This window comes from Podarcis gaigeae, assembly GCF_964106915.1.
Source record: "Podarcis gaigeae genome assembly, chromosome: 16".
Taxonomy (NCBI): Eukaryota; Metazoa; Chordata; class Lepidosauria; order Squamata; family Lacertidae; genus Podarcis; species Podarcis gaigeae.
In genome coordinates this window covers 21987835-22012512 of record NC_139693.1, presented here as the reverse complement: position 1 = coordinate 22012512, position 24678 = coordinate 21987835, and the positions used below count along the sequence as shown (strand labels likewise).

The window sequence follows — 24678 nt, the reverse complement described above, 5'->3', positions numbered from 1 at the left end:
AAGGAAGGAAGGAAGGACAAGGAGACGTGGTCATGACCCTGGTTGTGAATGATAGCCAGGACTTGGGCACAGGAGGAGGATAAACCGGCTGGATCTGGAAGGGAAGTAGCCCTGGCTGTCAAGGGGCTTGAACTTAGACCCAGAGCTCATCACCACATTAGAGCCCCTTCAACCAGAGCCCTCAAACCAGGACTCCCAGACAATAACCCCTGAGCCAGCTTGCTTTGAGGAGCTGGTCCCCTTACACCAGCGGCCTCATGCTCCCCAGCACCTGCTCAGTACATCAGATAAAGAACAAGGGAGAAGCTCACTGAGTGGCAATGGGGTGCTCCAGACCAGAGAGCTTAGAGGTGATAGCCTGGCCCAAATAAAAGGCCTCAGTTGAGATAAAGATCACAGTCTTATTTAGGCATTTATTTACAAATGTGGGTAAGAGCCAGCAGGAACTCCAGAGCCAGCCTTGCCTCCTTGATGCCAACAAGAGCAGTAGCATTGTCCTCCAGCCTGCATGTGGCCAGCTTAGTCTGAACGGAGCCATTTCCACAAACACGGGATTTCCTCCACAGGCACAGGAACTCTAGCCAATCTGGGTTGCAGTGGAGGAAATCCCACACACATTGAAGCATCTCCCTTCAGACTGAACCCACATATTGACTGGTGGCACGTGTGCCATCCATGAGAGGGTGAGGCTGCCTCCACACACTCCGGTTGGACCCTTCACACATCCATAAGGCTAGATAGGGATATGCTCCCTGAGCAGATTGTGGGCTCGGAGCTCTTCGAGGTCCTGCAGCTTCAGATCAACCCTTTCTGTGGCCTGCCAGAGTGAGCCACTCTCAGATGTACATGCCACTTGTGGCTAGGGCAGAATGAAAATGATCATTGCCTAGGAAATGTGCCATCTTAAGTAGGAAGCCTTTATTAACCTTTTCTGTTGTGAAGAGCTTGCTACCAGCAGATGGAACCAGTACAGTATATGGGGATCCTATGCTGTCTAGCACAGGGGTTGGCAACCTTTTTCATCTCCAGGGCCATGTTCCATTCCTGGCAACCTTCTTGGGGGACCACAGACCAGTGGCTTGCATGGCCAGAGGCAAGAGTGGCCAGAGCAACAACTGTGAATTTCCCCTTTGTCTAGTAGGGTAATTTCTAGGCACACTTGCACAGCCCTCCTCTTTCCTCCATCCAGGCAAACAAGAGACATGATCAGGGTTGACGGACGCATTCCAGCCAGCCCAAACCTGTTAAGGAAGGTGCAAAGCAGGACCAGGGGGTGTGGTCTGGAGAGAGAGGGCGTGGCCTGTGAAAAGGTCTGAGAGCAATGTTTGGGAAGCACCGTGCAAAATCATTTTGTGAGCTCTGTGCTTGACACAGTGTAGGGCTGGCAAAAGTCCTGCATAGATTGGTTCTCCGGTGCCAGCCTACCAGCTAGCTGTCAGGTGCTGGGGGAGCAGCTCGCAACAGGGCTTTGCGGCCACTGCCAGTTTGCTGTGCTTGCAAAGACCCTTCCGGCCACACCCTGCCTTTACCTGCCTCACACCCGGCATCATATATGACATCAATTATAGCGCAGGTGGGTGTGGCTCGTCTAAAACAGGGAGGCCTGCCGTGCTGGATCAGACCCGTGGGCTGGAAATGCTTTAGGGGCTGGAGATGTAAGATTACAAAATTATCCTTTTAGAAAATATTCCAAGGGTGGGTTCTGGAAGTCTCAGGAAAGGACCTGGAAAAAGTGCAAACGAAGTAATTTTAAAAAAAGGAAGTGAAGCCCTATGCAACTTTTAAGGTAGCACTCCTATCCATTCCAGTGGAGTTGTGCACCATCAAATTTCCCAGAGGATCATGACCATCATAAATTAGTGTGCTTCTTGGACTCACTGGCACTGTGGGAAGACCCGTTTGCAAGGCACTAATAAACATGTCAAAGTGTAGGTTTGATCAGTCCATCCCGGGGTGAAACAGTCCTCAGGCTGCTGCCATTTTGAGACCACACCACAACTTACTACATTTTTAACCTTCCTGCCATGTTACGTAGGCACAGCCTATGTTTTTATCCTGCCGTGCATGTTATGCTCCAGCAAAGTGTGTTATGCTTGGACCTGGAAAATCTCTGGTGTGGAATCACCGAGTAGCCCTGGACACATGGCAATTCGTTCTCAGCTTGGGTCAAGCTCCAGGCACCTGAGTCCCAGGATCTATGGCAGAAGCATCCAGTCTTGACTGGGTCAAAGTCAGGCATGTTGTCCAAAACAGGCAGGGGTCAAGTTAATGAGCCCTACACAAGTATTGGGGGCAAGTATGAAGTCATCCAAAGTTATTAGTCATAGAGAGGAACCAATAGCGTTGACAGTGTCATCACATTAGAGCTGAACTGCTCAGACCAAGGGAGCCAACACTTCATAGGACCTGACAGGCCAGAATTGACACTTGGACAGTACTCAGTCACGCTGGCACTGCAGCCTAAATAGCTGAAGTTCAGTCTACCAGGTTGCTAGGGGCTCAGAAGACAAGACATCAGCTGGCTGCAGGTAGCAGCAATAGAGCACAGCCTGAGTGCCTTGCATCTTATCACTGTCTCTCAGCTTCAGTTTTCCAGGGGTAAAAATGGGAACATGAATGCCTCCTAGGGAATATCCACAAGGGATATTGTCAGTACCACATGCAGTATTAGGAAACCTTATATTAAAAATATACCTGCAAATGTTTAATGGGTAGATTAATAAATTAAAGCTTCATTTAATGAAATGGTGAGAGGAAATTTTAGTTGCTGGTGCTGAGAGTCCAGAACACACGTTTATTTTTAGTAATGCACACTTCTTACTACAGCAAAGGATGAGAAATTAAAAATAATTGAGGTGCCCTTTCCTTTTAAAAAAGGTTGGTAACTGTTGATACCACTCTACAAGTTATCTCACACTTGTTCATTCTCCTACAAAGTGCAAGTTAGTACCATGCACATTTACTTAAATTTAATTGGTTAAAAAAAAGAATGACCATCAATAAATTGAGAATCCATTATAAAAGTAATACAAAAATAAATAGTATCATTAGAGCTGTGATCTGGCCAGGTCTTCAAGCCATAGTCGTTTCAGTACCCAGCTGAACTGCAAAACAGTTTGAACCCCTCCCTCCCATGTCACAGCCTTCAAAAAGGACTGTTTATTTTGGCTATTAGGCAGTTGGTGAGATAAAAGTTTAGAGCTGGAGGAAGAAAGACTTCCTGTGTATTTAAAGGGCAAAGAATGTGCACAGGTGTCCATAAGCTTTTTAAAAAAATTTAAATATGGAGCGAATAAATAGGTGGGTGAGCTTGAAATGAGCCTGTTTTGCGGACTGAACATTAGCAGTTATAGGAACTTATTCTGCATGGCTCTCAAGACTGTTTCCTTAGCCTCTTCCAGTGCTTCTCAGTATTAGGCCATAGTAGCCTTCTGCAACCTTGAGTCCTTGGGTGTTAGTTGGTCCAAAAATGCCACCATCCCTTACCATTGGAACCCAGCAACATCAGAGGACCCAAGGTTAGAGCAGGCTGGGCTCTGGGGTGGGTGTATGGTGGCAAATAAGGGCCTCATGAGCCTGCCCCGCCCCTCAGCATCAGGATCATCCAGACAGAACCATCTCCAGGTTCCGCCAGCCATGAGGATTAACAAAAGGAACCTCTTTGGTTACATGAATCCTATTTCCAGGGAGACTTATTGAGTGCTGTTGTCTTTTATGCAGCAGCTGAAGTCCTTTGCATGTGCCCGGGCCATTTTAAGCATCACTTTAGACTTACAACTTGCAGTTTTAATTCTCTTTAAAGCCACAACATTTTAGCTGCTCTACTGTTTACATGACCATATTGTTTCGTTGATTTTTATTGTTCTAATGTTGAGCTAAATTGTTTTGTTAGCCACTCCGGGCATCCTTTGGACTAGAAGGGCGTGATGCAAATATTCCAAATAAGGAAACAGTTGTGGCTTTTGGGGCCTGGACACCATTTCAGATTTCACTAAGTGTGTGAGCAGGGGGTTGCATGACTCATAGTATGCTTCCAGGTGCCCTGTTGTTCAGGAGTAAATTGAGGGGTGAGATATGTATTTTGAAAACACTTACCGTAACTATAGCAATGACAGATCCAGGGATTTGGCCAAGGATATAGCTGCTCCCTGGAAGTAATCACGTGTCGTCTGAAATGTAGGGGAGGGAGAAACTTCCACTCCCAACTTCCTGAAGGATTGATGCCTTTTATTTCTGGGGAGCAACATCTCCCTAGGAAGACCAAAAGCATTTTAACTGGGTTCCTTTTCCTCCCTCTGATCACTTTTCATGACCCCTCTCAGATGTATGACGGCCAAATCTGTTGGGTATGCTTCAATTCCTACCCTTGCTCTTGTCCCTTCTCTGCAGATTTAATTTTTTTAATCAATTTTACATTAAGTTGATATGCCTGCTTTTGGTGGGCTGAGTTATACCCGCAAGGTTAAAGAAGCTATTGAGTGCACCCCTAACCAAATTAAAATGGCTCATAGTAGGCCACTCTTTAAAAATTCTCTCTCTGGATGAAGAGTTGGCATACCTGGTTGGATAGGGGTACAGACATGGTTCAGAAGAAGCCATAGTCAGTGACGACAACCCTCTAGCTTTCTTCAGCCTCTTGAGTTGTTTACACATTCAGCAGGTGTGTTAGAAAAGCCAGTAACCTCTGGCTCCAACAAGGTTTTGGGCACATTTCATTTTTAATCCCAAAAGAAGCGATCATGTAAACACAAATCTGAGAGGTGTAATTCACAGTTTCACAGAAACCAACCATATCCTGCACATGAACCAAGGCCTGTCCTGCTAGAAGTATGTTCAGCCCACGAGTTTGTCTTTGGTACCAGAGCTGAGCTCAGTCCTTTCTTGGTTTTCTGCAGTTTTCTTCATTTCACCAGCATAAAGGGGGGGGTGTGCTTTTTGTTGGTTGCTATTGCAAATCCATCAGTAGATCCTGATCTACCTCCTGCTCATTCCTGCCATGCAGTTTCCTAACATTATGGCTGCTGTAGCCCCAACTAGTGATCTTGAGGAAGGTGTTATATCCATGAGCCTGGCTAGCAACCAATGCTGACCTAGAAAATGTAGGATTGGAGTGACCAAAGCAGCCCTTAGGACGTGAAACCCCATCTAGTGCTGAGAAGAGGACATAATGCAGAGCAGAATGACCCCAAATCCTCCCCCATTTCATAAGGACTAAGATACCAAAGGTCCAGAACAGTTGCAAAGACAGCTGTTGAGAAGCTATGTCACCAGTTATTCAAGATCCTCTGTCACCAGTTATTCAAGATCCTCTATTCTCATTCACTGTAGAGGAGGCAAAAATCTGAACAAGTGCTAGACTCCAGACCAAATCACTACCACCTTAAGAGATCCACTCTTAACTAAGGGTGTGTGGCTTAAGGACCTGCACAGTGAAACAGAGTTCAGGCTAGATCTGCTTTGGAGGTTGTTGCTACAGGTGTTCTACTTGGGAGCTATCCCTAGTCTTGCAGATAAGGGTACCCAAGTCTTCCATTTGCTTTCCCTGTCAAGACAAGGACAATTCACACTTACACAGCAGAAGCACTGAAGAAAAGTGGGATGTGATTCTGAGTAGGATAGCACTGTAAATTGTCCACTGTAGAAAAGCCCACAGGCCAATGAAACCCAGAGTTGCACAATCTCATGGAATCTGGGCACTGGGGAAGATAGAGGACTAAAAGTAGCAAGGAAGAGGCATTGCACATGCCAGAGTGCAAATAGCAGTGACCTGAAGTCCTCTGGTTGTTCTGACCTAAGATATGAGTAGGGACGCGGGTGGCGCTGTGGGTTAAACCACAGAGCCTAGGACTTGCCGATCAGAAGGTCAGCGGTTTGAATCCCCGCGATGGGTGAGCTCCTGTTGCTCAGTCCCTACTCCTGCCAACCTAGCAATTCAAAAGCACCTCAAAGTGCAAGTAGATAACTAGGTACTGCCCCGGCGGGAAGGTAAACGGCGTTTCCGTGCGCTGCTCTGGTTCGCCAGAAGCGGCTTAGTCATGCTGGCCACATGACCCGGAAGCTGTATGCCAGCTCCCTCGGCCAATAAAGCGAGATGAGCGCCGCAACCCAGAGTCGGTCACGACTGGACCTATTGGTCAGGGGTCCCTTTACCTTTACCTTAAGATATGAGTGTGACCCAGGAAACATTTTGGTTGATGGTAAGACTGTCAGTTTTAGCCCATCAAAAATTTAGGAAGGTTTTGTTTCTTCTCTTTGTAAGGTTCCCCTCTCAAACAGGTCCTGGGAAAGTTATACTCAGCCCTAGCCCAGGAGCGGAGGAAGAATATTTTCATCATTAGTCAAGTAATGGTGGAAGAGCGGACATTTTGAGATCAGGGCAGGAGCTTAAAGCACCCTGCTTTAAATGTTGTCTGTGTGTGGAGGTGAATGCTCCTGGGTCTTGAGTTTGGTCTGAAATGTCATCCGTCTTGACATCATTCTGGGCTGCCAGACTGTTGGCATCTCCAGGTAGCTCATAGTGGTTCTGTCTTGTCTAAAATCATATTGAAGCTAACATATTTCAAAGTGTATGGAGGGAGGTTCCTGGGTCATATCTTTGACCTGGCATGGTCGCACCTGCTTCACCAATTGTAAACCCCAGAGGCAAAAGATGGGTGCAGATGAACAACACCTGCAACAATGGAATTTGGCAACAAGCCATTTGGAAAATGTGCGTGTGATGGATTTGGCCCAACCAACTCCCTTGTCAAAACAGCTCTCTGACAAAGCTAGTTGCTTACCAGTAACGGGGTTCAAGGTCCAATCCGTTTCACCTCGGTTGGGTTTATACAACATGTGGTGGACTCTTTCAATGGAGGCTTCCAAACAGAGGTTGGATAGCCATCTGTCAAGGATTCTTTAGCTGGAGGTTGGACCAGATGACCCTGTGGTCCCTTCCAACGCTACGATTCGGTGATTCTACAACATTGTAAAAAGTCTTTCCATTTGCAGCCACCTCTCTGAATAAATCACTTGAGCCTATCTACTTTGCTTCTGGGCTATTTGAACTGCCTAGAATATCTGACATGGGCTTGCAAGCATGGGGTGTCATCAGTGTTTTGGAGCACTTCTGAACTACCTCCCCTGTCAAGCCAAAGATAACATGCGTGTGTCCATATTTGTCTCCTTTGGTGGCCTTAGGTTACAAGGCAGATCCATGAGCATGAGCAGGAGAACGAGTTGCGGGAACAGATGTCAGGTTATAAGCGGATGCGGCGCCAGCACCAGAAGCAGCTGATCGCCCTGGAGAACAAGCTGAAGGCTGAAATGGATGAGCACCGCCTCAAGCTGCAGAAAGAGGTGGAAACTCATGCCAACAACTCGTCCATTGAGCTGGAGAAGCTGGCCAAGAAGCAAGTGGCCGTCATAGAAAAGGAGGTGAGTCAGGGCATCCTAAAAACGTTGTGGGTTTTTTTTTGGGGGGTGTGCAAAAGACTGGGTGAAGATATATAATGTCAGTGATAATCTTGCAGGATGTGATGGCAGTGGGTTTATTGAATTTATTAAGTTCTTCCTACAACAGTCATAAAGTGATCTACAAGAGGACACAGTAGAAACTGCACAAACACATTTAAAAAGTCAGAATAAAAACATCCAATCTTTGGTGCTCCCCAAATGTCATATTTTTCAGTGGCAGGCAAAGTTGGTACCGGACACTCCTCCCTGGGAGGAGAGCATTCCATAAAAGTAGAATTGTAGTCTGCACCACTTTAGATTGAGTAGAGGTGGTGTCATATGTTTGCATAATCCCTAGTGTAGGAGGCTCTCGGGGTACAGCAAGCAAGCATATTAGGCAGATTTGGCTGTGTTAAGTCAGCGATGTGCTGCTTTTCAATGTGTTTTTTCTACATCAGGGCATTCAAAAAGATCACACTCATGCATACTTCCATACTAAAATGGCATGATTCAGAATTCTTCCACCTTAGAGGGAAGTTTCAAGTGAGCTGCCACTAGGCTCTGTCCTGGGCCTGATTCTTTGTAGCTAGCTAAAACCTTAGAAGACAGAAATAAGATTCAAAATGACCTTAATGGAAGAGGGTTAAAATTTAAAAATGGGGACAGAATTCAACCGAAACAAATGCAAAGTTCTGCATTTCAGAAAATAATAATAATAATGATGCTGATGATGCTGATGATGATGGCAAGTAACATGTGTGAAAAGGACCTCAGGATTGCTGTCTATAACAAGCTGAACATGGATCAGCTCTGGGATGTGGCTTCCAAAGAGGCAAACATGATTTTAGTTTGCCTTAATAGAACCAAATCACGAGAAGCATTAGTTCTGCTTTATTCTACACTCGTCGGATCTTGTGTGGAGTATTGTGTACAGTTCTGGGTGCCACATATTAAGAAGGATGTAGCCAAATTAGAACTATTTAAGAGGAGTACAGTGAACATCATCAGCAGTATGGAAAACAAGACCTGTGAGGGAAGGTTAAAGGAACAATATATGGAGAAAGCTGAGCGGGGGAACATGATGGCAATTTTCGAACACCCCAAGACACAGTTGTACAGTAGGCTGCGAAGGCATAGGGTTGTATCCAATGCTAGTCCAACTCAGAATAAATCCATTCAAGTTAATGGACATAACTATTTATCTGTTTATTACATTTATATCCCACCTTTCGTTTAGGAGCTCAAGGGTTTACATAGGTTTCCCACCTCCCCATTTTATCCTCATCACCAACCTGTGAGTTAGGTTAGGCTGAGAGGCGGGGACCCATTTTGCTTCTGCATTTTATAGCATTTATTTGTATTAGTATTCTAAAATTGTAAACTGCCTTGTGTGCCTTGACAAAAAACTGGTCTATAAAAGCAAAAAGCAATTAAATTGGTAAAAATGTCCAGGAAAACTCGGGCATATGGCAACCCATGTCGGAAGTGTTGATTTTTTGGCGAATCTCCTTAAAAATAGCTCAATTCTTTGGAGAATTTGCAGAAAAAGCTCAACAAATTTTGTGTCTGGATTTTCACTTTTTGTAGTACGGCAACCGTACCAGAGACTAGCTATGTGCTGCTTGCAGGCTTTTATTTTAATCTGTCCTGAATATTTCAATTACTATATAGCAGTGCAAAGGATATGGGAGAAAAAGAGCAACACAGCTAAAAACTTGGCTAAGATGTTAACGGTGCCTTTTCTTTCTTTCTTTCTTTCTTTCTTTCTTTCTTTCTTTCTTTCTTTCTTTCTTTCTTTCCATCCAGGCAAAGGCAGCAGCAGCAGACGAGAAGAAATTCCAGCAGCAGATTATGACTCAGCAGAAGAGAGATCTGACCAATTTCTTAGAAAGTCAGAAGAAGCAATACAAGATTTGCAAGGAAAAGATAAAAGAGGCAAGCAAAACTTCTCCGGCATTTTATTCTGGGCCAGTAAGAAGCATGCGCTGAATAGCAATGTTGTGAAAGAATTTTGAAGCTATTTCAGTAGTTTGCTCATAATACCATAGGGCTGGACTTCATTGATGAACTTCCCCAATAAATAACCTGATGGATTGTTCATTGCTGATTTGAGCTCATAATCTTGACCCTCTCTTAAAGGTTTGGGCTAGGCAGTATATTAAAATAAATAACAAGACGAAGTGAAATGCCACACATTTTAAATAACCCATGCTTCCTAAGCCAAGTCACCAGTGCTTCTTGATAGAGGAGAGGTTTTCACAACTTCTGAAGTATGCTTAAGCTAGGATTTTGGTGAGTCCATTGAGAAAGGGGAGTTCCTTACATTCAGAGTTGCTGTGTCTTCCTGGGCACCCTTGAGGTGTGAACCTCAAACACGGATAGTGGCACTTTAGAAAAAAATACTATGGGTGGTATCTAATGCTAATCCTACTCAGAGTAGACCAGTTGAACTTAATGACTATGAGTAACTTAAGTCTATTCATTTCACTGAATCAATTCCATATCAAACTTAGTTGGATACAGCCCTATACAGTGGTACCTCTAGATGCGAATGGGATCCGTTCCGGAGCCCCGTTCTAGAGCCCCGTTCGCATCTATAAGCAAACATAACCCGTGTCTGCGCATCTGCGCGTGCGCGGGTCACGTTTCGGTGCTTCTGCGCATGTGCATGACATCATTTTGAGCTTCTGCACATGCGCAAGCGGCGAAACCCGGAAATAACGTGCTCCGTTACTTCTGGGTTGCCGCAGAGCGCAACTCAAATGCGCTCATCCCGAAGCACATTCAACCCGAGGTATGACTGTATAGTTAAGGCAGTTCTACAATAACAACAAAAGTCTTTAGGTTTGCCCCTCAAGAAATTCTAGTTCTCCAAAAGAAGGGAAAACAAAGAAGAGGCAGACTGGAGGCAGAGGCTCAAAGGGCTCTGTTCCTTTCCAGCCCATATCAGAGGCAGGTTGCTCATTAGGAGTTCTCCATGGTGCTGAATCCACCCCTCTGCCTTGTTGTGTGGACTCCTCTGCAGGACCAGAATAAAATAGGGAGTGTGTAGGGAAGCAAAGAGATTAAACCTCCCCTGTGATAGCTCTGTTTCACATCCATACAGATAAACACACCTGATTGGAGATTACAGCTCAGCAGCAGGGGAGAAGGAGTGTGTTCCACTGCCAGGTTGCCCAAGGAGGAAGAGAGCCATTGCTTGCTCCATGGGCAACTCCCTGCATTTCTGTGCTGTGCCACTGGGAGACTCCTTACTCAGCAAAGAGGCCAAGCAAGCTGCCCATAGAAGAAGAAATCACTTTCATACTGTGGATTCAGAAAAGGGAACCCTTTTCTCAGCATGGAAGCCAGACAAACTGAGAGTCCAAATGGGGTGTGTGCATGGATGGGATGTTTGTGTGTGGCTTGGCCCTGCCCATCAACAGCATGTGCTATGTGACTCCTTTCACACATGCATGCATGCATGCATGCATACATACATCATATTATTCGTGTGCCACCTTTCCACAGTTAAAACTCTACTCAAAAAGGCTTACAGCATGAAAAAAATGCAGAATTTGAAATGCAACAAAAGTAGTCATAAGCAATAAATAAAACATCCAGAAGTGCACAACCAAATGGAACAATTTCCACATAAGATCATAATAAAGATACAAAATAAAGATACAAAAATAATATCAATAACACCCCCCCCCAACAAAAATGCCTAAGCAGTAACCCAGTCCAAGAGTCTTTACCCAAGGAAATGCAGTCTTCTGGGGTGGAGGGTGGGGTGATTCTCCATACTTGCTATATGGGTTATGCAAATGAAGCAAACATGCAGAACATCTCCTATATTTGCCTGATTTATTCTCCTTCTGTTACTAATTGAGAGGTGCTAGGAGCTATAAAGGGCACTGAAGTCTTGTTTCCTTCATGGATTCCAAGATTTCACTGAGCGTTGCCCATAAACTTTCAAGCATATCCTTACAACCAGGAGGCCTAATATATTGATTTACGCGGCAGGGGGCGGGGATTATGTTGCCTAGGAAGAAGTAGGAATAGAAAGGGGGGGAATGTCTTGAGGTTGCGGTGGTGGATAAATCTAATATGGCTGCCTCTGGGTGCTTCCACATCATCAGCAAGAAGGCCGGGCAAAGATGGAAAAAACAGGAATGTAAGAGAAGGCGGGTGGCGCTGTGGTCTAAACCACAGAGCCTAGAGCTTGCCGATCAGAGGTTCGGCGGTTCGAATCCCTGCAATGGGGTGAGTTCACGTTGCTTGGTCCCTGCTCCTGCCAACCCAGCAGTTTGAAAGCACATCAGAGTGCAAGTAGATAAATAGGTACCGCTCCGGCGGGAAGGTAAACGGTGTTTCCGTGCGCTGCTCTGGTTCGCCAGAAGCGGCTTACTCATGCTGGCCACATGACCCGGAAGCTATCTGTGGACAAACGCCGGCTCCTCGGCCTATGAAGCAAGATAAGCGTCACAATCCCAGAGTCATCCGCGACTGGACCTAACGGTCAGGGGTGCCTTTACCTTTAAGAGGAGGCAAGTTAAAAAATAAAGAAGAACCTTATTGAGCTTCGCAACCCAGTTTGCTTACACCTTCCACTGTGGAATGATTGGGGCTTACCATTCCATGAAAAACTTGTCTTTAGCGGGACAAGATTTGATTAGCAAAAGAGGCCCCCTACCCTGCAGTGACGTGTCAGTGTGGCTTCCACTCATAATGCCAACCTTAGTAGTGGGTGGCCTGAGGCCACTGCATGCTCTCTGTCCAAAATACTCATCTGGTACGCTTGGCTTTATGAATGTACAGAAGTTCCTCTGGTGTCTTAATTATCCCATATCCTTGAGGCATTGCTAGATATAATTCGGATTGACTTGAGTACCCAGTTAAAGCGAAGTCCACATAATGCTGCCCTTTAAATGACCTTTTGGTGTTCATTTACATCCATGGAAGGAGGTCCTATCCAGTCTAAAGAGTAACCATGATGCACACCTAAATGGAGCTCCTGTTAGGATGAAATTTATTTCCTGGTTGAAATACTGTCTTCCGTGGGATCCCTTGCAAATTTTACTCTTTGAGAGAAATGTCCCAAACAGCTCACCTTTGGGTATTTTATCTCTCATCTGGTTCCTTAAAAAAAAAAAGTCCCTTGTTCAGCGTTGAAAGTTCTTCAACTCCCAATACACTCAATGCCACTTTAAATGAAGGAAATAGTACGATTGTACTGAACCTCCAGTTGTTTAAATTACTCTGGTTAGTACATGCTAGGACTATGAACACAGGCATATTATAAATTATATGTAGGAAATAGAAAACGTGCCATCCCTCATATGGGTTTGGCCACCTGCAAAGCAATCAAGTCTATCAAAGGACAACACAGATAGGTCAGCCTACTGCAACTTGTCTATCACAGTGGAAAGGGATACCTGAGGGTTGTACTAGATAGAAGAGCGAAGCTTCACAGAGTCCTTGACAGTCAAACTATAAAGTCCTCATTTTCCCTGAGGGGGGTAGTTAAGGGCTTCTGTTTAGGGAAGTTTTTAATGTTTGAAGTTTTATTCTGTTTAATATTCTGCTGGGAGCTGCCCAAAGTGGCTGGGGAAACCTAGCCAGATGGGTGGGCTAGAAAAATATTATTGTTGTTGTTGTTGTTGTTGTTGTTGTTGTTGTTATTATTCTGCACACACCTAAGTTTGGGTACCCACCTAAAAATGCCACTTGTGAATATGTTAAACTGTATTTAGAAACAAGTGTACCATACAAAATGCTCTCTTTCAGATAGAATTGGGACTGTGCTCTGAAATCACTTCAAACTTCTTTTTTAAATTTCCTTTTTTAAAAAAACCCTGCTTCACTAAATACCTGCAGCTAAAGAGCTTTTAGGATAATTGCATTAACTTCCTAAGCTGCAATGCTTTTTTCCCCTTTGTGGTTCCCCTGCACGAGTCTATTTTAGGCACTTGTCATAAAATGCATATATTGTGCAGGCTCAAAACTACTTCAGTCATCCAGCCTCCAGATGCTGTTACTGTTCTGTAGCTGAGGAAATAAAAGGCATGAGAGAAAGTTTTCATTAAGAGTCACAGGGAAACCTTAGCAGTGATAGACTTTTTAATTCCACGTCCCACTTAATACTGATCTTAAGCACACACAGAGAGAGAAACAGCTCCTGTTCTCCATATTATTAAATGCGGAGCAGCTATCATGCCTGAGTCCTGTATTCACAACTCCAAAAATAGATTATAGCTGAGATATAACACGTGAAATACACACATATGAACCAGACCCTTGGCAATGACCCATGGGCCCCAGAAATAAACGGCTTTGAAAGTTGTGATACATAGCGAAGTGACATTTGCCATGTCTCCTGCACCACTCCCAATTCAACCTTTTGAGACAAAGTTCAAAGTTCACCTCTGCCCTTAATTAACTGAGTGGCTATTGGCAAATCACTTTGCCTCTCAGGCTCAAGAGCTCTTCTGCAACATGGACGTTGCAGTAACTTATGGGGATGTCCTAAAGGTTTCTAAAATAATGTCTATCAAATACACTACATCAAATTCTTCTGGGGGTCCCGTGCATCCTATTTCTGATAGAGGCAGCCTGAATGCTACAAGATTAGCGTTGTCCATAGTCGTGAATGAAATGCTGGTTTTGTAGCTTTAGGTGAAGGAAACAGCTGCACAGCACTCAGCTTCTTCTGCCAAACCAATGAGATTTCCTCCTTTTCCGGTTGAGGTGCCTCATTCCACAAGGTGTTGGGGCATAGTTTTGTTTAGTTGCGAGCTCAGTGGTGTCTGTGTACCAGCCAAGATGGGGCAGGAATTTTCTGGGGCAACACGTAGACATTTCTCATGTCCTTTTTGGGATTTTAAAGAAAAACGATAGAGTTGTTAAGGAGAGAAACGCAGTAGCTTTGGCATACTTCAGCAGCCAATCACCCAACCTTGTGGGCATGTGGCAGCGGTGGAAAAAGGGCTTACAATCCCTGCATGCGCCACCTCCCAGTCACATGCTTCCACATGCAGAGTTCATCTTTCGGCACATGTCTCTTTCATACTTAAGTCTCTTGAATAGGCATGTAGAGCTCCAGGGCAGAAATCCTTGGCTATTATATTGGCCGATTAAGCCACTTGTTGTTTCTCTGGCGCCAAAGCCTGTTTGAAGTCTAGTTTGTGCAACTGTTTTCTGAGATGGAAAAGTTGCCGCGTTATAATAACCCCACAACTTTCCCTCCACAACTTTCCAAGTGGCCTAAGATTAGAACCAAATTAGAACCAAACATTCAGCGAGTGCTTTTTTTTTTTGCCAGAGGAGGCCTGACCTGTTTTTCTTTACTTTGCACTCTTCGCTTCCAACATCTATCAGTTTTATACCACTTTAACTGTCATGGCTTCCCTCTGGGAATTGCAGTTCAGTAAAGGAGAGCCCCATTTCATGTCAAAGATTACTAATTTCGGATTCTGGACTCTTGATTCCAGCCTGTTTTGTGAGCTTTTAGTCATTCTCTCCCCCTCTCTCTCCCTCCCTCCCCCCTCGTCTTTGGAGCTCCTGTATGTTTTGTATAAACTGCTTAGCTCCCAGCAGGGGCATCTTGAGGGGTAATGGGCTTAAAAACCCTTTTGGAAGGGGATTCAAAGGAGGACCCTCTGTTTGCTGTTAAGCTCGTACAGATGGTAGTAAGGGGGGGGGGAGGCATCACATTTTTTTGTTTTTGTTTTTTTTACCCCTCCCCATCATGAAACCAACAAATGACTTTGTTTCTTGGCCTTTCCTCTGTGCATGTCCAGGAGATGAACGAGGATCACAGCACACCGAAGAAGGAGAAGCAGGAGAGGATTTCCAAACACAAAGAGAACCTGCAGCACACACAGGCTGAAGAGGAGGCTCATCTTCTCAGCCAGCAGAGACTCTACTATGACAAAAACTGCCGTTTCTTCAAGCGAAAAACCATGATCAGGAGGCACGAGTTGGAGCAGCAGAACATTCGGGAGGTACCACCTCTTGCTTGCTTCCCTCTCCTCTTCGCCACCCCCCTTTCCCACCCTGCCCCAATATACCCAGGGAAGATATAAGGTGAATGCAGACAACTGGTCAATATGCCATGCTGTTCATGTAACCAACCTGGGAAGCCTGCTGCCTGTATTGTCCTGACAAGAGCTGAGTCTTCCCACACTCGTGTAACGAGGATGTAGTATCTGGGTCAGAATTTTGTTATTGTTTTATTATGGTTTGTTACGTTTATATACCGCCCTTCAGCATAAGATCTCAGGGCAGGTCAGAGGATAAAATACAGGATAAAAACATAAGTAAAACAAAACAGCAAAGCAATAACCTCCCCCCCCTTTCCCACATTTAAAAGGCTGTAGAATATTAATCGGCCAAAGGCCTGTTTGAAGCGGAACATTTTCGCCTGGCACCTAAAAATATAGGTAAAGGTAAAGGACCCATGGACAGTTAAATCTAGTCAAAGGCAACTATGGGGTGCGACGCTTATCTTACTTTTCAGGCCAAGGGAGCTGGTGTTTCCCGACAGACAGCTTTAGGGGTCACGTGGGCAGCATGACTAAACCACTTCTGGTGCAACTGAACACTGTGACGGAAACAGAAATGCCGTTTACCTTCCTGCCGCAGCAGTACCTATTTATCTACTTGCACTGGTGTGCTTTCGAACTGCTAGGTTGGCAGGAGCTAGGACAGAGCAACAGGAACTCGCCCCGTTGTGGGGATTCGAACCTCCAACCTTCTGATCGGCAAGTCCAAGAGGCTCAGTGGTTTAGACCACAGTGCCACCCGCATCCCTAAAGATATATAATGAAGGCACCAGGCAAACCTCTGTGGGGAGAGCATTCCACAAACAGGCACTACGGAGAAGGGCTGTTCTTGTGTTCCCGCCTTCTGGACCTCACGTGAAGGATGTGCACAAAAAAGGACCTCAGATGATGAATGCAGAGTCCAAAATTGTTTAATTTAATTTTACTTTTCCATATCAATTGTATCCAATGAGCAACATAATTCAAGATCAAGGGGTACAGCACCAGAATTGACTGTCGGATCGGGCCAGTGGCCCATTGGACCAGCATTTTGTTCTTACAGTAGCCAACCAGATGGGAAACCAGTAAGCAGAACTAGAATACAAGAGCGCTCTCCACTCCTGAGACTTGGTTTTCAGAAGCATTGCTGCCTCCAGCCATGAAGGCAGAACATAACCATCATAGCTAGTCGCCACTGATAGCCTTCTTCTCCATGAATTTGCCCGGTCCTCTTTTAAAGTCATCCAAGTTGGTGGCCTTCATTGCCTCCTGTAGGAGCAAAGCTGGGGCTACACCAGAATCGGCACAAGTGGCTTCCAGAAGAGGAACAGCTCTGTGTGTCTGTGTTGCAGAGAGGAAAACTTTCGGTTAGCAGTAGAGCACATGCTTTGCCTGCATAAGGTCCCAAGTTCAATCCTTACCATCTCCAGATGGGGCAGGGAAGGACCTCTTCCAGAAACCCTAGAGAATCGCTGCCAGTCAGAGTAGACAATACTGCTCTAGCTGGACCACTGATCTGACTCTGTTTGGCATTTCTGTCCAACATACAACAATTTCAGTTAATCTGTAACCTGCTCAGCTCCTGGCAAGAGACACACTTAGGTGTTTTATGTAAGAATGGTGGCCCTTCTGCTATGATACAAATATGGATAGTTTAATGCTGCATCTTTGCATCTCAGTTCATGGCAGAAGTTACTGTCATTTCCATCCTTCCACCCCACTTCTGAGGGTGTCAGGTCTTGAGTAAACTCTCTGGTCCACATGGACTCTGCCTCTATGCTTGCAATCACCTTGTCCTCAATACCATATGTTAATACTCTTTACCATTTGGGAGGTCCATACAAACAGCTTGTTCACTATAAATGGTTACATGCACACTGTGGTAAGTTATTAATTGGTGACAGAGCCTCTGTATTCATTCATTGTTTCCCTCTTTTGCTCTCTTCACATTGCAGGGAGGCAGAAGCTCACAACCGCAGGTGTTAGTGACAATATGCTTGCAAGTGTGAGATGTACTACGTGCTCTCAACTTGCTTCACTCATCCATCCTACCCCAGCTCTCTCGTGATGGCCATTTGTCATTGCAGAGTCTGCCTAAGGAGAGCTAAAGCCTGACCTATACATACAACAGAATGAGGTGGTAGAGTATATCAGAACAGATAGAAAATCCTATCTCAACAGTTCTGCCATTGTGGTGTGTGTGTGTGTGTGTTTTAATCCTGCAAATAAGCAGAAACTTAGCACATCAGAGGTTACTCTGTAGTCTGTATGCTATCGTGCCCCCCCCCAAAAAAAATCACTTGCAGGGAAGTTTTGCTTCTTTTCTTATTTTAACAATATGTGACACATTCACCCTTAGATCTGCATTTTGAAGTTGTGTGATCCTTTCTGCCACCTTATTCTGCTGCATGCATGGACTAAGCCTAACCAATCCAATATATACATGTACCTTTGAGAAAGCCCTTATTGAATTCAGCTGGGCTTACTTCTCAGTAGAAATGTGTGCTATACCTAGTGAAGGGCTTTTGCGGCAAGAGGGTGAGCCAGGAGGTGGTAAAATCCCCTGGCCCAAGTTTTCAGGACAGCCTTAGGGTGGCTGTGTGTCCTGCATTACAGAAGACAGCCATTTATTTGTTTGTTGCATTTGTATCCCACCTTTGCCTCCAAGAAGCTAAAGGTGGCCTATATGGTTCTCTCCCTCACCATCTGAGCCCCACTGCGATTATTATGATTGTTTTACTATTGGGCTGTCTGTCGGTATGCTTTTTACTATGTTTTTATCATTGATGTTTTGTAATGCGTTTCTAATGTTGTACACCACCCTGAGATCTTTTGCTAAAGGGCGGTATATAAATTGAATTAACAACAACAACCCTGTGAGGTAGGTTAGGCTAAGAGGCAGGGACTGGCCCAAGGTCACCCTGTGAGCTTCATGGCCAAGTGGAGATTTGAACCCTGGTCTCCCAGTTTCTATTCCAACACTCTAAATGACTACATTACATTGGCCGCCTGGTCCAGGTCTGGCTTAAAGATAAATAACCATAAAGAGAGAGAGCAGGAGAGGTCTTGAAGTTGCCCATCCACAGTTAGGAACTGGAGAGCAGACTGGGCAGGCACGCAAGTCACATTCTTCCGTACAATGTTAGGGTGTAATTTATTTCTATGTAAACCATAGTGATTGTTTGGAAATTTGCAATTATCCATTTATGCAAATCTTATGCAAGCATAAATCATTTTTACTCATCGTTTTCTGGCAGTGTGTAAGTGGCCACCCTAGTCTAAGGTTACTGTATGCCCGAAATTTTTCAGACATAACCAGTATTCAGCCCCCTTAAGCAGTGTCCGAGCAGAAATTGCTGAAATGTCTGGGAAAGCTCAACAAGTTTGGCCAAAAACAGCTCAACAACTTTTGTGTCCTGATTTTCACTTTTTGAAATATGGCAACCCTACCTAGTCAGCCTTGAACTTGCTAGTTGGACTTTAGCATGTCAGTCCCTCTCAAGTATTTTAGTATCATTAAGAAAATAATTTTGTCCTACCTTACAGGGTTGTTGCATGGGTCATTTGGGATGACATAGTCAAAATGCTTTGAGCACTTAGGGAAGAGAAACAGAATGTATAGGCGTGGAAAGATCCTGCTCTGACTATGTACAAGGGCATAAAGGGCAAATATTTCACCCATATTAACACTAAATCTAGAATACAACATTACCAGATTTGTATCAAAACATGCAAACCACTTTAATCTCTGGTAAAAAAAAAAGTCACTAATCTGTACTGAATTATCATTTTAAGCATGCATCTTTTTGAGTATTATTTGTGTATTCTGAATTTGCACCTAGCATCACAACTTAACTTTCCACTTCTTAACTGTTTAGCTGGTTTAGTGCTGTATGTCTGGAGAACTCAACTTCACAATATTACCAGCACGTACTGGCTTATAAAATTCTGGGAGTTTAGGTGGTGTTGTGCAATAATTAAGATGCACTAATTTATTAACCCAAAGCATGAAAGTGTCTTTTTGAATTCTAGAGAAATGGAAGCTGTTGGCTTCATTTTGTAAATGTTCTGACACCATGAAGCTGTTCTAATTTAAAACAAGCTTACTCGTGTTTCACTATCAAATGATGAAATGGTAGGAGTCAGGTTGTATGTACACCAATACCAGTTCCACAGAATACCAATACCAATACCAGTTCCACAGAAGAAAAGACGTAGAGTAAAATGTAGATGCGGAATTAACCTTCCTGTAAGTGTCTAACCTTGCACTTAAAAAGAAACAGCAAATTTCTGCAGAAATATGCTTGGAAGCACATGGTGACACCTCAGGAGACAGAAAGCCTATATCTGGGGGAAGGGAAGCGATTTGCTGCTCAACATGATGACTAGCAAAATCAGAATTGAAAAATGCAAACTGTACCATGCAAAATCATGTTTTTCCCCCAGTTTCCAGCTTTTTTCCAGCTTTACGGGTTGCACAGTTTTTACCTTTTAAGATATCACACACAAAGCCCACATTCAGCTCCTAGCATATTGCATAGGAAGAACTTTCTAACAATGTGAGCTTGTTTGGCAGTGCAACAGACTACCTCGGAAGGTGGTGGATTTTCCTTCATCGGAATTTTTGAACAGGTTGGATGGCCATCTGTCAGGGAATCTTTAGCTGTGATTCCTGTATTGTAAAGATTTGGGCAAGATAACTCCTTGAGGCCAGTCTACAGTTCTATGATCTGAATTTGAAGGGCCAAAGCTTGCTAAATACTACAGTATCTTGTTGCTTGGCACATTCCGAATGGGATCCTGTGGCAGTGATCTGGGACCACATCATGATTTCCCCACCCCGTCTCTCCATCTTTGGTTCAGCAGCAGAATAATTGCTTGGAGTTTGCTTTGGCACTACCTGCTTATAAGATTGGGAGCAGCCGGCTGGATTTGTGCTCCTTTATATGAGGAATATCTTCATAGGATTGTAAAACCGATCCCAGGAACAGAACTACTAGAGCTGTCAGTTGTCAGAACCTTTGGGCGAAGAGGGGCCATTCTGGGTAATAGATTTGGCTGCATCACTATGGCACACCTAGCAATTAGGATTCATTCAAAGGAAATGAACGAAAGAAGTAGGATGCAAACACCCGCTCTCAGCATTTTTGTTTGAACTTGAATCATTGGAAGGGGAGGGAGGGGGCTTGCTTTGCATAATGGATTTGGGCGGGGAATGATGGCATGAAAACAAGGGTGTGTGGTGGATATGCAGCTGTGTTGAGAGCATGTCCATTGAAACTTTTGTCAGCGGCTCTTCTCTGTTACTCAGAGGGCAGAATCTCCCAAGGAACTGAGAAGCAAGCGAAAGATGTGGCTGGGTGTGGCCCGGGGTTCTGGTTTAGAGAGTGATGACTGGTGGACTAAAGGTTAGGAATACAAGGGTGGAGAATGCTCTTTTATGTATCAAAACACACACAGGAACAAAGGTTCTATAATGACCCCCAAAGTGGAATGGCACACTTTTGTAAAAAAAGAAATTTTTAAAAAATGCCATTGATGGCTAGGCGGAACATTAATAGTGGCTCGCAAGTCCCTTAAATGGTTTCTCCACCTTTCTGATTAAACAGCATCGTTGATGGGAGTCCCTCTTAAAATGCTTATTCTCCATATGCAACACCAACCACAGTTGTATAGTTGAAAAGGAAAAAGGAATACAGGCTGAATTTTCTTCAGTGAAAAGTGTCCAAAGTGACAAGTTACAGGTATCCTGGCTGTAAAACAGAGCTCATGTTACTCCCGGTTGCCACCTACTGGCCAGTTTGCAGAAGTCCACAACAGAAAAGATGCACGGGCATCGTGGAGAGAAGGAGCAGGTTTGCTTTGGGACTCTCTTGCAAGCCCCCAACAAAGCAGGTAGGAAGTAGGTGCAGCAGAGGCAACGAGCACATTTCTTCACACAATGTGGAATAAACACAGCAAGTTCGCACACTGGCTTAGCTCTCTTTCAAGAAGGAGTAGGTATGCTCGTGGAGAAGCAGGTCTGTCAGTGGCTCTTAGCACAAGGAACTTCTCAGTGCAAGCTGCTGGGGGCAAACAGGAAGGGGAATCCAGCAATCACATACCTTACTTTTGAGTTCCCCAAAGTTTCTGTCTGACTAATATCAGAAATGCAGGACTACGTGGACCTTAGTTCAGTCCAACAAAACATTTTGCAAGTCTCCCGAGAGCCGTGGACACTAGGCTGTCAGTCAAAAACATTGTCATTTTTTTTTACTACGCATGAGAAATTGGGGTTTGCTGCCTCGCTTGGGATCGCACCTGACCCCTTCCCCTTATGCCACGCAGGAACTGAACAAGAAGAGAACGCAGAAAGAGATGGAGCACGCCATGCTAATCCGGCACGACGAGTCGACGCGCGAGCTAGAATACAGGCAGCTGCACACGTTGCAGAAGCTACGTATGGACTTGATCCGGCTGCAGCACCAGACGGAGCTTGAGAACCAGCTGGAGTACAACAAGCGGCGGGAGCGGGAGCTGCACAGGAAGCATGTCATGGAACTGCGGCAGCAGCCCAAAAACCTGAAGGTTAGTAACTAGGCGAGGGCTGCGGTCTAGCTGGGATATAGGGATAAGCGGTGCAAAGTCAACTGCTTGACCTCAGCCACCCCGCTAATTCCATGTGTGTGTGGCAGGGATGGGGAATCTGGTCTCCCAGATGTCATTGGACTGCGGTTCCTATAATCCCTGACTATTGGCTATGCAGGTGGGGAAATGGGAGTCCAGCCACCTCTGAAGTGCCATACGTTCCCCCATCCCTGGTGTTTGGTGCTGTTAGCACATTCATTCCACCATTTTGGCACCTGTTCATATATTCATTCAGCAGAGAAAGACTTACTGGTGTCAGTAGCTCAGGAGTCGTTCACTTACAGTTACCTTCCATCATAGGAGCCAACTCCTAGGAAGCGAGGTCCCTTCGCGCACACCCCCCCCAAATATTTGAAGGGACCAGCCCCCCCCCCCCAGTTAATGGGCATTGTCATTTAAATAGTGTGCATGTGGAATATTATGTGATCAATTATGTGCTTACCTGCCCCCCAGATATTTTATTAAGTTGGCACCCCTGCCTTCTATGGGATCTGGTAACTGCTCTTCTCCACGTGAAAGGGAAAAAGCAGATAATTATCTCACACAATAAATAGCAAATAGCTGAAATGATGAGACATGGGTTGGAGACAGGCAATAGTTTCGTGGAGAATGCAGCTTGCGAGAGAGGCGTGGTTCTCTCGCGCACAATTTGCCCATTATAGGGATGTTACATTTTCTTTAATGTAAAGCTTCTGCATGAATATTGTACCGTTCTTAAATAACGTATAGGGATATGCAGATAACGATGATGTTTAAATAGCCACGTGTAACCTCACCCAGAGTTGTTGCCTCCCATTGCAGGCCATGGAAATGCAGATCAAGAAGCAGTTCCAGGACACTTGCAAAGTGCAAACCAAGCAGTATAAAGCACTCAAGAACCACCAGCTGGAAGTGACTCCAAAGAGTGAGCACAAAACTATTCTGAAAGGCCTGAAGGACGAGCAGACAAGGAAGCTTGCCATCCTGGCTGAGCAGTACGAGCAGAGCATCAATGAGATGATGGCATCGCAAGCGGTGAGGGCAGCTCTGGGCTCCACACACACACACCCACCCCTCAAATGGTTCCATATTAATTAGGGTGGCCATGTGTCCTCTTTTTCCAGGACACATCCTCTTTTTCAGGGTAAAATTTCTGTCGGTGGATTTTTTGAAAATTTGCCAAAATGTCTCTTGCTATACTTTCTGGATGAGACATAGTCATAACTAGATGCTGAAGGCTTGCCTTCCTCTTCTTCTGCCTCCCTCAGCAATATATCACAGCTTCTATAGCCTACATATAGTAGGGGTATTTAAAATGAGAATCATCATAGCATCCTCTTTTTTGCTCTTCAAAATATTAACAAGCACTGGTGGTCACCTTACCTGTGGTGAGAACTGATGGCGGTTTGCTGTTGTTTTTAGTAATATTTGCATATTATTATTCTTTCCTTTTCCTTAGTATTATTTCATTTCCCCTCCTTTCTCTTTTCCCCTTTCCTTTTCCTGGTTTTATTTTCAAATTAATTTAAAACAAAAACAACAACTAAACAGCATGTGCAATCCTTGTCGAGCCTGTTTGTAGCAGGTTTACACGCCGATGATCAAATAATCTTTTCAGATTGCATGCATTGGTATGTGCACATGTGAAGTTTAAAGCCCCAGTTGCACACAGCTGTAATAGCCAGATACCTTCAGGATAACCAAGCCCTGAGGGATAGCTCGGTGGGTAGAGCATGGGACTCTTAACCTCAGGGTTGTGGGTTTGATTCCCACATTGGGTGAAAGATTTCTGCATCGCAGGGGGTCGGATTAGATGACCCCTGAGGTCTTCCCAATTCTGTGATTCTCTGAAACAAGCATGAATGGATTTGGTGGGGGGTGATGAGGAAAACACCTTTTGACTGAGCTCATGGCATACCTTGGAGTGTTCAGAAACACTTTTAAGTTCTGGGAGAATAAAGCAGGTGCCAAGAAACGTTGATGACAGGCTGTGAGCTGGTGTAGTAGCATAGTGGCTGAGATACTGAGCTGCCAGCCAGGAGGTTTCCAGTATGAATCTTAGCTCTTGCCATGACCTCACCCAGTTACCTCAGGCAAGTCATACTCTCTCAGCCTCATCCCTTCCCCATCTGCAGTATGGGAGATAAAAAAAAGACCGACTTGCTTTCGTGGCCGCTGGAAGGACTGCCGCTAGGCAAGTGGCTCTAGATGCAGGAGAAGCTGTGTGGGCAGGATGGCCAAAGGAGAGCTGTGAGAAGGCAGCAGAAGCCTGGCAGAAAGGCAGGGAAAGGAGACTGGGAGCGGTGAAAGCCCAGGTGTAATGGGCATGTTTGAAACTCCATGCAAGGTGAAAGGAATGAAAAGCAAAGAGTGTGTGTGTATGAAAGAAACAGGAGTGCTGAGCAGCTTATGGAGGGCTACAGGCTCCTCATCTGTGGTCTATATACAGTGGAAGAGAAAGGGACTTAGTGGGAAAGGGGGTGAAAGGAGATGGCAAGAGAGAGACATGCTGGGTACAGACCTCATTCAGAGGGGCAGAAGGGGTTTGTGGGCCAATGGCAGGAAGGGAGCTTTGTAGTCTCGAGGCAGTGGGCCCAACTTTAACTTTACTTCC

General features: G+C 44.9%; 1 protein-coding gene and 1 long non-coding RNA gene across 6 annotated transcripts in view; one reads left to right on the top strand and one right to left on the bottom strand.

The window, feature by feature from the left end:
* TAOK3 (TAO kinase 3) overlaps positions 1-24678 on the top strand; it is a 113893-nt gene that overhangs the window by 84603 nt on the left and 4612 nt on the right. For all 5 annotated transcript variants that reach the window (XM_083717095.1, XM_083717093.1, XM_083717096.1 and 2 more), the window contains 5 exons: positions 7180-7416; positions 9241-9369; positions 15216-15419; positions 21786-22025; positions 22887-23099. In XM_083717095.1, the coding sequence (XP_083573221.1) occupies positions 7180-7416; positions 9241-9369; positions 15216-15419; positions 21786-22025; positions 22887-23099 (1023 nt within the window). The remainder of the gene's footprint in view (positions 1-7179; positions 7417-9240; positions 9370-15215; positions 15420-21785; positions 22026-22886; positions 23100-24678) is intronic.
* Positions 904-2259, bottom strand: LOC310834320. Its single transcript, XR_014559185.1, has 2 exons — positions 2126-2259; positions 904-1241 (listed from the first exon to the last, which is right to left on the bottom strand). It is a non-coding gene; the product is annotated as an uncharacterized lncRNA (long non-coding RNA).